Source organism: Dermacentor albipictus, chromosome 9 (genome assembly GCF_038994185.2).
Source record: "Dermacentor albipictus isolate Rhodes 1998 colony chromosome 9, USDA_Dalb.pri_finalv2, whole genome shotgun sequence".
NCBI classification, from domain to species: domain Eukaryota; kingdom Metazoa; phylum Arthropoda; class Arachnida; order Ixodida; family Ixodidae; genus Dermacentor; species Dermacentor albipictus.
In genome coordinates this window covers 123,562,490-123,579,901 of record NC_091829.1, presented here as the reverse complement: position 1 = coordinate 123,579,901, position 17,412 = coordinate 123,562,490, and the positions used below count along the sequence as shown (strand labels likewise).

At 47.3% G+C, this 17,412-nt stretch overlaps 1 protein-coding gene across 2 annotated transcripts in view; it reads right to left on the bottom strand.

Annotated features, from left to right (window-relative positions):
• ZnT86D (zinc transporter 86D) overlaps positions 1 to 17,412 on the bottom strand; it is a 103,944-nt gene that overhangs the window by 61,569 nt on the left and 24,963 nt on the right. For both annotated transcript variants that reach the window (XM_070525335.1, XM_065452536.2), the window contains exons 4-6: positions 17,211 to 17,298; positions 3,805 to 3,919; positions 2,498 to 2,623 (exon numbers count right to left, since the gene is read on the bottom strand). In XM_070525335.1, the coding sequence (XP_070381436.1) occupies positions 2,498 to 2,623; positions 3,805 to 3,919; positions 17,211 to 17,298 (329 nt within the window). The remainder of the gene's footprint in view (positions 1 to 2,497; positions 2,624 to 3,804; positions 3,920 to 17,210; positions 17,299 to 17,412) is intronic.

The window sequence follows — 17,412 nt, the reverse complement described above, 5'->3', positions numbered from 1 at the left end:
CAAGCGGACGGTAGGTCGGTCGGTCGATCGATTGATGGATTGATAGATTGATTTGATTAATTGATTAACTGACTAACTGATCAAGGGAGGTTAATGTGGCCGAGCCACAAAACGGTGATGAAAGATGCTGTAATAAAGAACTCTGGATAAGTTTTGACCATGTGTGAGCACCCTTTCATGCTGCATCCTTCACGAGCATTTTCCATTCCAAAAGGTGGCTGCTGTCACTGAGAATTAAAAACTGTAACCTCATGTGAGCAGCAGGATGACACAGGCACTGACTGAGCTTCTTCCGTGGTGGGACGTTGTGCGAGGTCACTAGACGGAGCACTCCCGCAAATAGAAATTATGGGGAGGTGTCAAGAGGAAGAATGAGCGAGTCATTCTGGAAGAGGTTCCAGTAAACCTGGCTGACCTGCATTTTCTTTCAACTGTGCATCCTCTTAAAGACTTTCCCATGCCTGTCAACCTGTGAACTTTATAAAATTATTAAAAATCCCATGAATACAATAGTATGCGTTTCCTTTAAAATTTATCCCAAGTTTCCAGCTTTTGCTGGATATGTATGCACTTTGTATTAAAAATTGTTCCAGTGAAGCACCAGCAAATTTAAAACAGCACGTATTCACAAGCAATACATTGTCTTTAGATCACATTGACTTTTCAACAACTTTGCTGTTGCCTATTTCGCCTGCTTTTCTCAATAAACTTACTCAAAGGAAGTACAGTTAAACCTCGATATAATGAATTCAGTAAAATAGGCAATTAGGTTTGTCACATCAAAGTTTTGTTAAATTGAAATATGAGATTTTATGCAAATAAGTAGCCACCAAAGGATTTTTTTACAGGGAAGGGGCTGCAATATTTTCCAAATTATTGGCCAATCAGAAAAAGCAAATTTGAATGAGAAAATAAATTAGTTTTGATGAATTTGAGAGTCTTGAGAGAATTAGAGAGAATTTGAATTTGACGAAGTATATTTTTATGCCCTGTTGACGGTATCTTCACATCGGCGATGTGAAGTGAAGCCAGCTACGCTTTCGCGTCTACTCCGCCCCCACAGCTGACAGTGTCACCCACAGTGGGACTATGCTATCAGGAAAAGCGCCTACAGCGGGTGGTGAATCCTTCGTCTGCCTCTCACTTCAACACGTCTGCAAAACTCAAGGTCACGTAACCTCCAGTACTAAAGGCGCGAGAAAGCAGCGCACATAATGCCATGCCATCTCAGCGTGGCTGCTGTTTACACACGTGGCAGACTGCTTTAACAAAGGGCACGCAGGCTGTACGTGTGCTCAGTCATGCTGACAGTCATTCGAATCCGTGGCGCACTAGAAAAGGGGATGCGCAGCAAACAGGAACTGCTTCCCTCGCCCTCATTGCGTGCACTTCATTGCATTACTTTGCTCCCCTCCCCCTTTCCTCTTGCCTGCAAGAGAAGACAGCGCTTATCAAGTCACAATCTTACTTGGCTCACTCTAGCATGCTTTCACTCCCACTCAGAGCATACAACACAAGGGGTGTGATAGGATCTTATCGCACTTGAACTTTATATAGAATGTAATGCTGCCCCGCTTTTACAGTCGCTCTTAGCTGTGTGGCGGGCGATTTGTGAGGTGTGTTGGCAAGCAGCTATTTGTAACTATTTGACTATCTGTGTCAACAAAGGTTTTCCATTTATTGTCTCGGTATTCCATTGTGATGGCAGTAAACGTTTATTATATTGAGGTTCTGAATATGTACATAGTATTCTAAGGACAGAATGTTATAAAAAATGAAATGCTTCGTTCTAGTGATAATTTTGTTCTATTGAAGTTTGTTACATTAGTGTTAACTGTAATCTTCGTGTATGCATGGCGCCTTGCTCAGTCACAAGAGGGCAGCACAGGTACCATTATAATTTTTTTATTGCATGCATTTTCTTGCTATCTTGCCTGCTACATCTTTCAAGAGCTTTAAAACATTAGCAAAGAGAATTTCTTTTTTTTGTAAAACTTAATGTAACATTCATAAAATAATCGTTGCTAAAATAAAATTTTAGCATAAAATAAAAATTTTGCTATAGGGCCTGGTGAGGGGCCCTTCAAAAATCAACAAGACTAGCAGAACAGCAAAAGACATGCCCTCAAATTACTATGCCATAGTTCAGTTATACAAAAAAACATACAATCACAACGTCCTCATTTGAGCATGATATTATCTCAACTGTTCAGCTTTTAATTCAGCTTGAACTTGGTAAAGACGCATTACATAGCAAGTTCAAGAAGGTCAAGCTTTTGCTGACAGCATATGCAGAGGCAATTTGCGAGCCAGAGACGCACCATAGACACCCTGTTCTGGATACAACCTGTAATGCTTAAGACTGTACATTTCTTGAGCTGTATTGGTTGAGTGAGGCATATCAGCGTCAGTGAGTCAACTAAATGTGCACTGCCCTGATTAGTTTATGATGTACGTGTCACCATGTCCATGCCACAAATGGATGTTGTGCACTCACCAAATCCGTGTGAATGCCCATGCCCGTTTCCATGTGAGTGAGCATCACCATGCGCATGGCTGTGGCTGTGTCCATGGCTGTGGCTGTGGCTGGGCCCATGGCTGTGGGAATGCCCATGACCCTCACCTGCAATAAAGAGGTAAATTATTCAAAATACAAAAATCACCTAATTGCAGGCATTTGTACAGACTTTCCACTTGTTTTCTGTAAACATCTGAACAGAAAAGAATCTTTCTTGCCAGGATATCTAAGAATATCACCACCTGAAAACATGATATCTCACCAGTTGAAGCTTTAGAGGAAGGCAACACAATTAATTGTACAACTATGCAGTGACAAATAGCATTACTGCCCTTGCAACGGTTCTCAACATTGTTCACTCCAGGCAAGAGACACGCTAAATATATCAAATGAAAGTTTAAGCAAATTTGACAGAGCAGAATGGTAAGCACAAAACATGTCTCCAGGTACAGTTATCACAAACTCAGCAAAAACAACTAAAAGACATGACTGTAATTATTTGTAGGTAAACTACTACAACAATTTCCTGAACAACTTTTTTTGAAGAGTGGCAAAGGAAAGCTTAAAATCTTAAAAGCATTTAATTTATGCTAATGCACAGCCCTATGATGAAGACATTGCCATCCAGGGCTTGTATACACAAAACGTGTCTCACATAAAAACATCTCCGCATTAGAGAGTTTTAGTTTGCCCATAAATACCCTTTATGAAACACTGGTTTCTCAGGGCTGTGGACGGCAGCATTGACGCTCATAGTGACATCTTGTGATGCTATGTCCAACACGTTTGAAACACTTTTGTGTTATGCTAGTGTTCTCATTGAATAAAATGTCATAGAGACTGAATGTCAGCAGTTAGGTTACTACCTGGGCTTTACAACAGCAGTTGAGCAAAACATGGTAAGTCACGGCAATAATAGCTCTGTTCCTTTCTGGTTAAAGACTGTGCCCCGAGTTGGCACCACCCACACGGTGGCTCGCATAAATGTATCTCGTAACTCGGTATATCACAAAGAGCAATGCATTTACATGCAAAGTAAACCTCTCCATTGTCTGGCGTTTGAGCGTCTGTCACTTATAACGGGGATCAACGTGCCGATGAGACAGTCGTGAGGGATCTTTAGAAGACACATTGCAATTTGCTAACACATAGTAATTTCCCCAACTCTAAACTAATCTAATTTTTGCTTCGACCCTCGCCACCTTTTTGCAGAAAGTTGTTTGTGGTGCAGGACAGACAGTAGTCAACAAGTAAAAGCATGTCGTATACACACACGACGCACTCACCCCCGTGGGAATGCCCATGCTGGAATGCAAAGATGCCGACCAGGTTGACCAGGAAACCCAGCACCGAAACAATGAAGAGGCGTTCATGTTTCACCTCTGGTGGTTCTATGGCTCTCTGGAAAAAACAGAGCACCATTTCGCTCAACCAAACCTCTCTGCAAACATTCAGCATCACTCTTTTGGTGAATCATCTGCTGTCCAGCAGCCTGTGGCATGAGCCTGTAGCAGCACGACTATCACCTCCAAAAAGGTGAAGAAGAATATGGACTCACGTGCAGATAGCATGAGAATAGAGCACGCAAGCGCTTTCAGCTATTCTACGACCCGAGCGGATGTGGTGTCGGCTACTCCTGAGATCCTACTGCACGATGGCTCGCCGGCCTAAATAAACCACGGCTATGACGGCTACCTCTTCGTGGTGCTTCCCAGAAGCCTAAGTCAAGAACTGCAAACATCTATGGGAGAGACATCTATTGGTGACCCAGACATGATAAGCCCAGCTATGCTAGCATCAACCTACAAGTTGGTGACATGTATGACTGAGCCCAGCCATGCCGGCATCAGCGCACTGACCCTACCAAGGCGAGTGTTGTGGCTTCACGCAGTCCAACAGACGGCCCGCGGCTGTAGGGTGTCCGGCAATCTTACACTGACATGCGGGACCTCTGGTTCATCCAGTTGGACACCACTTCCTTCTCAACAAGGTTCCAGGCTCCGTTTGCCCTCCTCCGGCTCCAACTTCTACGACGACTTGTCAGTAGTTGTCCTAGCTCACTATGCCACCTCGAGCGCCTGGGCACAATCACTCTCGCCATTTGAACCAGCCATTATTCCGCATCTATTCCACATTGCCTGCATCCATCCGTGCTCATTGTCAGCACGCGCCAGCTTAAGCATCAGACCTCTACTTTGTCCATGAGCATCCTCCCCAGCTCAGAGGCAGCTGTTGTGGGGGTTCCACTCTGCGTGCGGCTAGGGCTGAAGGCGAGCTCCGGATCTAGCCCCACGCAGTCGCTCCGTGGTACTCCCAACCCGTAGCGCGGGAATCGCGGCTACGCCGGGTTCGGACGAATAAGGCAAACAGCGGCGTCAACGGTAACAACGTTTATTGCTACTGGCAATAAAGAACACTGGCAGAGGGGTGTCCTCTCTGTAATAGTAATAAATAGGCTGGCCTCGTTGCCCGGGATAGTCAGGCAACGTGGTCACTCACGGGTTGCAGCAGGTACTCCAGTCCGGCAGGTTAGGGGTCCGGCCTCAGAGAGAGAGAGTCTCCCCCGGTCGCGCTGTTTTGTACCTTTTTACCTGGGCGAGGGGAATGTCCTCCTCGCCCGTAAGCTACCCGCCCGCGAGTGGGGGTGGAAGGGCGCGCGCGCGTCGCGAGAGCGATGGAGAATCGGGAGAGGGCACAGTGCGCCTCTCCCCGGTCTATGCCGGCGCTCGACGCGACGGCGCGGGGGAAGATGGGCGCGTGTGCTCCCCACACTGTGCAACGACTATTTCCAAGGAATTCACTGGGCCAATTGTAAGCGCTTTTGGCTATTTTATGGCCCGCCACTCTCCTTCCTTGGACGTTCTCACAAGCTGTCTGCTTTTTGTTCAGGGGCATCTCACTCATCACCGATTCAGAGGGCCTCCCATCGGCTCCACTAGGTGCAAATTTCACTCTTGCAGGCACGGCAATGACACAAGCACAACCTTCCTGATGGCTTCAGCGACCACTGCAACCCTAATGCTGCCGGCATTTCAGATTTCACCACAAACAGCAGCACGCAAGCCTTCCGATGTTCTGTGCTCACACCTTTTGCGGATGCATGGCCTACTGAAGTTTTATAGGAACAGTTCTGCCATCTGGTTCCTTCAGCTTGACCATCACTTCTACGTGTACATTGTGAGTGACTAACACTAGCGTTATCTCCACGCAAGTTCTAGGCTGCCAGACGGTCTACTTTTGGAGCTCCGACTTCTACAGGTCCGGGCATTTACGAGCACCTGTGGCAGGTCATGATTTCGCACTACTGTATCACTGTGGCTGCACCTTGCTCACAACCTATGCTGCCGGTGCTGCCTGGTACCTTTCTCTTGGATTGCATGAATCCGACACTACCAACGATGACACCATCTTCACCCTTTACCTGGACTTTGCCATTGGACTTCATTTCAGTCGTGCTTCGGATTAGGAGGGGAGCCCAGTAGCAGCGCGACTATTGCTTCGAAAGCAGGAGAAGAAGATGGGCTCACGTGCAGGTAGCGCAAGAATAGAACATGCTAGCATGCTTGACCTGAGCGGTCATGGTGTCGGCTGCACCATGGATGACAGGCCTAAATGAACTGTGGCTATGATGGCTACCTTTTTGTGCTGCTTCCCACAAGCCTAAGTCAAAATTGCAAACATCTATGGGAGAGATTTTCTCTTATTTATTTTCACAATACTGTAAATAGAATGTCCAAACAGGAGAGGGCTACAAGATGAGCACATATAAACAAAAAGTGAACACACCAAAAATATACAAAGGACACAAAAAAATAGCAAGATAGCCAACAAGAATACATCAAAAGGGCAATTGCAATCAATGAGAATTTTCAGGCAATGCATCCCAATTGGTAATTGTTCTTGGAGAAAATAAATACTACATGAAGGCATTGGGTCAATGAAATACCGTATTTACTTGCATAATGATTGCACTCGTGTAATGATTGCACCCCTGAATTTTGTCGTTAAAATTCAATCTTTTTTCTTTCCTGTGTAATGATCGCACCCCGAACTTGCCGCAGCGATATGTCATGTGATGCTGTCGAATGCTATGCAAATGACTCTTCAAGATATACCAAGCGGTCTGCACGAAACATTCCAAACATTCTTAAGCAGATGCCCTATTTCATTCTTTTCATCACTTTCCGCACTTCCATGAAAAAAAGCTACAATCAAACTTGCCTTGGCTCTATTATTTGTAGGCTTTATGATGGGTGTGGTCAATAACAACAAAAAAGGCGCCTTTCTATTCTTCTCGTCTGCACTCGTGGGCACGCAACAAATCGTGAGCAGCAACGATAGTAGTCACGTTTACACTGATACATTAGAAGTGTACCTTATTCATACGGCGGCACTTGTAACACAGCTAAGATATTCGCCCACCCTAAGGGAAACGTACCATATTAGGATAGCAGTGAAGACAAATGCTGCAATTTCCACAGCATGCCCGCCATGTGTTTCGATGTCACTGGCAGCTAAGCGTGCCCATCTCCGTTTCCGTCCCTTCTAAGTGGACATGGCTATGTTACTGCCGCAAACTTGCCAATATTAACAATATTATTCATTACTGATATGGAAGAAACTGTTTCAATGCACATAGTGTACTCATAGAGAAGAAAACAAAATCTCGTTCGGTGCATTTGGCTTGCCCCGCCGGTCGCCATTGTTGTTTTGGTGTCCCACACTGTTACAGCGGCAGCCACCAGTTTGTTGACCTGTTGTCATCCCAAAGCAAACGCGGGATGAAAAAAATTTTTTTTTTCTTTTAGCGGGAAATTTAACTCGCATAATGATCGCACCCATGAACTTGCGTCAATATTTTTTATGAAAGAGTGTGATCATTATGCGAGTAAATACGGTACTGGTTTTATGTAATGGCTGTGCTTATGTCGGGAAACTACACATATGTACTTAACTATGTAGTCATGTAGTTGTGTTTCAAGCTTTCTGAAGTTGTAAAAAAAACTCACTTTTGCATGAAGTCACTATCGCTTAGTCACGGCCATGCCTCTTTGAACAGTCATGTCAGCTGAGCTGGTTACTAATTAAAACGGACATTTGGGTGAGTTGGTAAGCCATTTTAAACAGAACAGCGCGTATTTTGACAGGGACAAGGAGGGAGACATGACACAAACAACGCTTGTCCGTGTCGTGTCTCCCTCCTTGTCCCTGTCAAGTATGCGCTGTTCCGTTTAAAATGGTTAGTAATATTATGAACAATCAATCAATCAGTTTAATATAGCTACACGTGTGCAATATTTGATTGTTTGAACGAGGCGCGTGGGCGCCATCACTCGAGAAAAGAAGAGGAAGAACGCGGCTCTCGAGCTGTCGGCTGAACTGGCGAGCACTGCATTATCCCTTGTAAATATATGCCGTTCCCCGTCCTCACCACGGAGCTCCACAGCGGCCGCACCATCCTGCTTTCCACTATGGCTCCCGGTGACAACACCTTGTCTCCTTCTACTCCTGTGACCCCGACAACAATGTACATAACTGTTACCAATCCGCGCGATCCTGGCATATTCTCCGGCCAAGATAATGTGGACGTCGAAGACTGGCTCAGCCTGTATGAGTGTGTTAGCCGAAACAACCGCTGGGACCCTACCATTATGCTAGCGAATGTCCTATTTTACTTGGGCGGAACTCCTCCTGCCTGGTTCCGGACACACGAGGATGAGATCTCTAGCTGGAATGCTTTCAAGGAGAAGCTCAGCGACCTCTTTGGAAATCTCACCGGTCGGTAGCTGGCTGCTAGAAAAGAGCTTGCTACCCAAGTCCAGTCTTCCACTGAATCGTATGTCTTGTACATACAAGACGTGCGCACTCTTTGCCGGAAAGTCGACGAGAAAATGGCCGAGGTTGACAACGTCAGCCACATACTCAAAGACGTTGCGGACGATGCGTTAAACTTGTTAGTCTTCAAAAATGTGTCTCAAGGAATGCCGCCGCTTTGAGCTAGCGAAAAGCCGCCACGTCATTCCACAGTTCTCCCAGCTCGTTAGCACAGCTGCGACGTTGTCTTGCATCGACTTACCGCTTCACCACCTTTAAGTGAGCACGTCACATGTATTGTTCGCCGCGAGCTCGAGGCCACAAGTCCTGCACCATTCTATCAACGTCCCCTTGACCCCACCATTGACCAACCAGCCCTAGCGATCTCTCTTATTCAGATAGCTGTGCAGCAAGAATTTGCAAACCTAGGTTTTCCTGCTGCCTGCTCCGTCTCCCGACCTGACACGCGACTGGTGCCGACTGCTACGCCTCACGGCAATCTGTATTCCCCTTCCAGATACTGTAACCCTACCGAGTGGAGGACTCCGAACGACAAGCCCATTTGCTTCCGTTGCCTCCACATTGGCCACGTCGCTCGCCACTGCTGCACCTCCTGGACGTCACCGTATTCAAGCTCCTTTTCCACGTCTCCTCACCCCCCCCCCCCCATATGCTGACCCGTGCCGTTACTTGCGTCATCGTATGCCTCCCACCTCTGACGTATCCGTCGATGTCAGTCATCCTGCTCGCTTGCCGTCACCTCAGTGCTGTCGGTTCCCACCGTCCCAGCCACGCCGCTATTTGTCGCTGACCAATTATGGACCCTCCCGGATGAAAAACTAGGCCATGCAGCTCTTACAGGTAGTGTTACATCCTGTTCGTCCTGTCCAAATCCTCCATTGACGCTCCTCACTGACACGAACCTAATCGAAGTAGACGCAGATGGTGTTCCTTTAGCGGCATTAATTGATAGTTGATAATTAATTGATAATTGTCCATAATGAGCACTAAACTATGATGTCGCCTCAAAAAAGTTTTTACGCCTGCCATCACTCGAGCAATACGCATTGCCAATGGCGCCACTATTGCCGTAAGGGGTATGTGCACTGCTCGCATAGAAATTGCTGGCCGCCACGTTCCAGTCCTGTTCAACGTGCTGACCAGTTGCCCTCATGACCTAATCTTCGGGCTCGACTTTCTGACAACGCATTCTGCCCTCATCGACTGTGCCACTGGTACGCTGTGCCTCGAGCTTCCTCTTCTTTCACACGGTTGCCCCGGACAACCGAACACCCTGTGCACGAGAGCGTTTGTTCGCTTACTTCCAAAAGCCCTAACCTTCGTCGAATTGGCCTCAACGGCAACCGTGCCTGATGGCAACTATGCCGTTGCGCCTATTAGTGATGTCCTCCTGGCGCATGACATCTCTGTGCCACACTCCGTTGTAACCCTTGCCACTAATTGGATGTGTCTCCCTGTTATCAATTTTAGCTTGATGAAGCAAGTGTTTTTGGCTTCTAGCGCGAAGTGAAACACAGACACAGAAAGGAGCGAACACAGACACAGAAAGGAGTCCGTGTTTCACTTTGCGCTAGAAGCCAAAATCATGTTACCGTACCAACTCACCCAACTGTCTATCCTGAAGCAAGTGTTACCTGAAGGAATAGCGGTGGCCACGCTTTGGTCAGTGACAGCCGACCATGTCACTGCTTTTGCAGCCGACGTGTCTCCAGATCCTCCCGATTACCCGCAAGATACCTTGAACCTCGACGGCCCATTACATCTCACGGTTGCTCCGGACCTCGCACCTGACCAAGCAGCCGCCCTATACACCTTTTGCTTTCCTACCGCGACATATTTGACACTGACAATCAACCCCTTTATCAGACGTCACTTGTTAAGCATCGGCTAAACACTGGTGATGCTGTTCCCATCCACCGCTGACCATATTGAGTGTTGTTAGATACAGGACCTTTTCCCGAGCCTACTTTGAGTTCACCAGACCACATCGAATCGCGTCACAGCTAATTAAGGAGCGCAGAAGCACACCTACCCCGTTCCCGAGGTGCCGCACGTGCAAACAAGTTGGCGTCCCCCAACTCGTGCACCGCAGGTGGAGCTATTCACTACTTGACTCTTCCCGAAAGTGTAGCGGGAGCCTGGCACGGTTCCAGGTAACGTGGGTCCCAAGGCAAGACGGCTGTAATGCACCGTGAATGCCTGGCAGCAATCCCCCCAACCACCTTTGTGAAGGCAGTTGCAAGCCAGGAAGGCAATACTGCAGAGAGAATTAAGCCCTCGGACAATTGGGGCCCAAGGAGCGACCCTCTGCGCCGGGTGTGACACAATCGCACGGGCGCCTACCATTGGCCGAAAATGAAGCCACCTGAGCGGGCTCGCCGATTGGCCAAAAATGACGCCATCTGAGCAGGATCGCCAGTTGGCCAAAAATGACGCCACCTGAGCGGGCTCGCCGACTGGCCAAACGTGACGTGACTTCAAGACACCGAGAGGGTTAAAAGCCAGAGACCGGGAGCAGCAAAAGAGCATTCCTTCATTGATCTCTTTTGAGCTTCTTGCCACGGGCTGCAGCATCCGAGTTACTGCCGGCCCGTAATGACTTTATGACTGTTAATTTCTTTGTACTCTCACTGTAAATAATATAAATAAACCTCCAGTTTTCATCTCAAAGTCCTCCTCAACCTTGGCGAACTCCCGCACTCAACGGCAAGGTCTAATATCTGGGGGACAGCAATTGGAATTGTCCTCCAGATCCAACTTCTGGTTGACAGCGGTGGGATCGTCCTCAAACTCTAACAGTGTCCATGGCAGAGCGGCAAGTTATTCAGCAGGAAGTAACCACGATGCTCGCCAGAGGCAGTGTTGAGCCCTCGTCGAGTCCTTGGGCGTCGTCGGGCGTGCTCGTCAAAAAGAAAGATGGCACGTGTTGTTTCTGCGTTGATTACCACCACCTAAACAATATTACTAAAAAGGATGTTTACCCTTTACCACGAATCAACGACACTCTTGACTGTCTTCATGGTGCCAAATACTTTTCGTCCATTGACCTTCGATCTGGTTATTGGCAGATTTACCAAGACCCCTTTTGTCACTCCAGATGGCCTTTACCAATTAAGGTTATGCCGTTCAGTTTATGCAATGCCCCTGCCATGTTCGAATGGATGATAGACTCTCTGCTTCAATGCTTCAAACGGTCAACTTTTCTTTGTTACCTCGATGACGTCCTTGTGTTCTCTCCTACATTTGAGATGCACCTTGAGCACATTGCAGCTATTCTTGACGTCTTCCGCAAGGCTGGGCTTCAGTTAAACTCATCGAAGTGCCACTTTGGGGGCCGACGGATTACAGTGCTAGGCCATCTCGTTGGTGCTTCCGGAGTACAGCCCGACCCGGAGAAGGTTCGAGCAGTAACGGCTTTTCCTGTACCTGAATCTGTCAGACGTCCAGAGCTTTGTGGAGCTCTGTTCTTATTTTCAACGGTTTGTGAAAGATTTTGCAGCAATCGCTCGACCAGTCACTGAACGTCTGAAGAAAGACGTACCTTTTACTTGGGGTTCCCCTCAGGCTGCCGCACTTTCACGCCTTATCACGATTCTCACCAATGCACCGGTCTTGGCCCACTTTGACCCATCCGCACCTACAGAGGTCTGAACCGATGCCAATGGTTATGGGATCAGCGCCGTCTTATCGCAACGCCAACACAGACACGACCGCGTTATAGCCTACGCTAGCCGGCTCCTGACAACTGCAGAATGCAACTATTCGATTACCGAGTGCGAATGTCTTGCTCTCGTCTGGGCTGTTTCAAAGTTTCACTCATATTTATATGGCAAGCCCTTCTCAGTAATCACGGACCATCATGCGCTCTGCTGGCTTTCATTGCTCAAGGATCCTACTGGTCGGCTCAGTCGTTGGGCCCTCCGACTACAAGAATACCCCTACACAGTGACTTACAAGTTGAGACGCCAACACCAGGATGCAGATTGCCTCTCTCGCTACCCAGTCGAAGACGCAACCTCTACGTTTGATACTGACACCGACGCCTGTGTTCTCTGTTTTTCCACTGCTCCATGTCGATGACGAGAAGCGCCATGACCCGTCCTTGCGTATCATCATTGACCGCCTGGATTCCGCACTTGCCGACAGTTCCCTTCGCTTATTCACACTTCAAGATGGCGTACTCTACCGCCACAGCGTTCACCCTGACGGCCCTGCATTACTCCTTGTGATCCCTAAACACCTTCGCTTGGCTGTTCTCTATGAACTTCATGACCTCCCACTGCCGGTCACCTGGGTGTGTCACGTACCCACGACCGGATCCGCCGACGCTTCTTTTTACCAGGGCTTGCTCGCTCCGTTCGAAGATATGTAGCTGCATGTGAGAAATGCCAGCGACGTAAGACACCATCGGCGCTCCCTGCTGGGTACCTTCAACCACTCAACATTCCTGCAGAACCATTCTTGTGGGTTGGTTTGGACTTACTTGGCCTTTTTCCTTTTCTACCTCTGGGAACAGGTGGATCGCTGTGGCCATGGATTACACCACGCGCTACGCCATCACGCGAGCGCTTCCTACAAGCTGCGCCACAGATGTCGCCGATTTTCTTCTATGCGCCATGATCTTATTACATGGAGCTCCGCGACAACTTCTCACAGACCGTGGCCGGACATTCCTATCAAAAGTTATTGCGGACATCCAGCAGTGCTGTGCCATGAGGCACAAGCTTTCCACGTCATACCATCTGCAAACAAACAGTCCCATGGAGCGTCTCAATCGCACTCTCACAGACATGCTCGCGGAATATGTCTCTTCAGACCACACTGACTGGGACCTCGTTCTACCGTTTTTCGCATTTGCTTATAATTCCTCGTGCCACAACACAGCCGGTTATTTCCAATTTTTCCTTTTGTTCGGCCGAAAACCAGCACTGCCCCTTGGTACAACTCTCCCTGTTCACACGGCACCGACCTGTGAATACGCACTTAAATACGCACCCTGAAACGCTTTTGACGATTTTCTACAAACGTACTGAGTCGTTAGAGTAGGTCCTTTTGATCATTAATTGACACATTTAAGTGCTCCGCGTAAAGCGTGTAATTTATTATAAGGTTTTAAAAAGGCACATCACTGCCGATCGCAGCACACCGCTCGGTGGAATTTTAAGCTGCCCCTACCCATATGACAGAAATCACCCATGTGACGTCAGTGGGGCGAGCTATCCGATTGGCTGACCAGGGCGCGTGATTGATAATTTTTCCAACTTTATGGTAAACCAATGATGTTTGTAATACTTGGAATGTTAGTTCATTTGTTTTTATAAAAAGAAAGTAACATAAAGAGAATGCACAAGAACAATTTTTCAGTACACTTAGGCACTTCCGGAAAACAGCAAGTGTCGTCTGCTTGTGTTACAATGTACTCCATTTTGACGAGAGCTCCACACTCAGAGTCGGTCTCAGTCTTTTCACGAGCACTATGATTCGACTTTGTTGCCTTGTGGACTGCAAATGTAGTGAGTGGCAAAATGTCAAGCTGCGACATCGTGTCCCTAATGCAAGGCAGCATACGGGCGAACTGGCTGCTGCGCATCGAAGTGCCGCTATCCGATCGGCGCCAGGATTTGCTTGTTTGTGGCCGTCACTTTACCCCGGAAGATTACTAATGCAATAGCGTTTCGCGAGTTCGGTGTCAGGGCAAACGTAAGCGCAAGGAGGCAGGGTCTGGCCGCTCGGCTGTGCCGTAATGGGATGAGCCATGAGATGAGCAGAAGGGCAAATGTGAATGGTCTGTACGGTGCAGCCACCTGGTGGCACAGAGCTCAACCATACACAGTAGTAGCAACGAAGTGTATTCTTCTTTGTTGCTGGTGTGTATTTTTCGCAGGAGTGTAATCATCAACACGTTGTTTTTATAAATGTTTAAAATGTTTTACACTTGGTTAGACCAATATTAGCGCTTTGTTTGGCTGGTTAAGCGTTGCGCCAACAAGTGTCTGGACCGTGCAGACCGATCAGCCCGCTCACGTACGTCTGTGCTAAAGTTCCTACATCAGCTTGAGTTTATGCCTCCAGTCATTTGGCGAAATGACCAGCTTGCCTGTGGTTACCGGAATACCAGACACGTTCGGCGCTACGACAGAATGCTTGCAATGCACGCTGCTTCGATAGCTCTCACTTGGGGTCGACGGCCAAGCGGCTAGCGGAGAGGTCTCGCGCGGGCGGGGGCGGGCTCCAAAACAACCGGAAGTGGACGATGTGATGTCGCATCGCGACGCAGAACCAGTGAAGGCGGAGCTTAGCCCCGCTTGCTCGGCGAACGAGTTTGGGAGGAAAAGCATGGCTAGGGAGGAGGGCAACTTCTTATCGCTTGTAGCTCCATTAATACGTAGCGCTTCACTTAAAGTGTGGTGCGAATGTTCTACTTAAGCTGTACCCTACACATCTACAAAATTTGTCCGAACCGTTTCAGGGCCCTTTAATGCCATCGCCCGCTGTGCCCATGCAAGGAAAATTGCCCATGACCGCGTTCTGAAATCCGAAGAGAGTCAAAGGAATTTGTACGACCGGCGACACCGAGACATGCACTTCCCTGGTGCATGTCTCTCTTTGGTGCTTCTATGGTCTCCGTCGCGTCAGGTCAGCCTGTGAGAAAAAGTGCTGTCTCGTTACACAGGACCATACCGAGTGCTTTGTGCCGTGACTCCCGTCACCTACGAGAGCGCCCTTGACGCCCCGCCCCGTCTGCTTGCCAGTCCAGTGATATTGTGCACGTTACATGACTCAAACAGTATCACCGTCCCAGTCATGACATTTAGATGCCCCGGGACGTCGCTTCTGCCACTGGGGGATTATGCTACACATGTGTAGTATTTGATTGTTTGAACGAGGCGCATGGGTGCCATCACTCGAGAAAAGAAGAGAAAGAACGCTCTCTGGCTCTCGAGCTGTCGGCTGAACTGGCCAGTGCTGCATTATCCATTGTAAATATATTGTCACGTGGTGGTGACGTTGAATAACACAGTAGCAATACTGTGAACAACAAAACTAACTTTTATTGGGCGAACCTGTGCCCACAAAACAGGCTACACTTATAGCACAACGATAGTGGCGAACACAGTCGGCGATCGTCGAAAAATCTGATCAGCGGGTCAAGCGCGTCGGCTTTTATACAGCAGTCATCGAATGTTCCAGATTAATCGTTGGGACCCGCATGCCTTTTACAAAGCTCTACACCATTCGTGTCAAGCGATGAAATCAGATAACACAAAGTTCGGCAACAACAAACAGCGGATAGAAGATTCGATAACTTTCCAGAAACTTCTTTTACATGCAGGCGCGTCCTGCGCTGCACGATAACATTTGTCAGGCGGCCAAACCTGGTCGCCCGATAAAGATAAGTACACATGTCAATATTTTGTTTATAATCTCCAGTTTTAATCCCTCGTTTGGGTAACGATATTTTTACCAGTAGCAATAAAAATTGAAAACAAGAGAGGACCAGGAAGAAAGACAAATGCACCTTGTCTTAATGAAGCTCCAGTCCCTTATGTTAATGTGTTAACCTTGTAATAATGCCCAACATGATTAACAGTGGCAGAACAAGGAATGTCACTGAAGCTGATGTTTCGACAACAAACTTGTTTTCCTAGGGGCAGCAACTGACAAAGACAAGTTGAAATGTTAGCTCCAGCGAAATTCCTTGTTCTACTACTGTTAATAATTCCCACCTTCCTGTGAACCAGTCTCCTATTTGCAATGCTCAATGCATCATATTTGCTACACTGTTTGATACCTTAAAATTTTGATTTAAGCATAGTCTATAGTAGTAGGGTTCTTGATATATGGGATTGAATTTTCAATTGTGGATAGTTCATCAGCAAATGAACTAGTTAATTAGTTACTATACAAATTAAATATTAACACAATTACACTGATCCTGTCTAAAATTTTATGATCCATGGTCAGAAATAAATGTAAACAAATGATCTCATTGTCCTTTTTGTGGAACTGTGTTTAAGGATTACGAATTTAACAGCGCCACAGAAAACAAGACGTAAAATGTCAAGTGCCCAGGACAGGTTCTGAGCATCGACTAATCTTACTACAATGTACATGCACTGAAATGCTCACATCCGTGTCAACAGTTTCAGAACACATCGCTTCTGATCACACATGTACACCATGTACACACCACATGCATCCTCTTACTCAAGTAATCGCAGAATATTTTGGTGGGGATCCTCGTAGAAAGGGCACGTTGCGTGCAGAAGAAATGAAGCACTGCCCCCTATAAGATCAGTTTTAGTGCAATAATACAGCTTAAGACATCGAACACAGAACACAGCTTTGCAGCAGCAGTGACATTAAGTTAAAAGACATAAGCTTGCACAATGATTCTTTATCCCCATCATTAGAGTTTGGAACCAGCTACAAACATGCACTAAAGAAACATTTAGACCGCTTCTGCGCAGACATCTGAAGTACATACGCAGGCTGTCATAGGTAGCTAGTTTAGCGGTGTGGCTAAATTAAATTCTGGAGTTATACATGCCAAAACCAAGATTTCATTATGAGGCACACCGAAGTGCGGGACTCCAGAATAATTTTGACCACCTGTGGTTCTTTAATGTGTACCCAATGAATGGAAAACATGAAAATGTGCGGATTTGTAGAGACCCGTAAATCAGGATTTGTGAAGACCTGCAAAAGACACTGTTGCCAGAAGGCACAAAAGCTTCACACTATTCATTCCACACTGCAAAAATAAAGAACACAGAGAGAACACAAGCCTTCACAGGGAGTGTACAGCACTAAGTTCACTGGTGTAATCATTGATGGCCAATGAAAGCAGTCTCACCTCAACGGCCTCAGAGAAGATGAAGAATGCGATAAAGAGGAGGAAAAGGCCATTGACAAATCCTGCAAGAACTTCTGCCCGCACGTACCTGCAGAAAAGAAAAAACAAACAGGCCCACAGCTGTCTCACAAGGACGGGTAAACCACAAGGCAGCCACAGGCAAGGGTAAAGGTTGAATGCACACTGCCATTAAAGCAGTAAA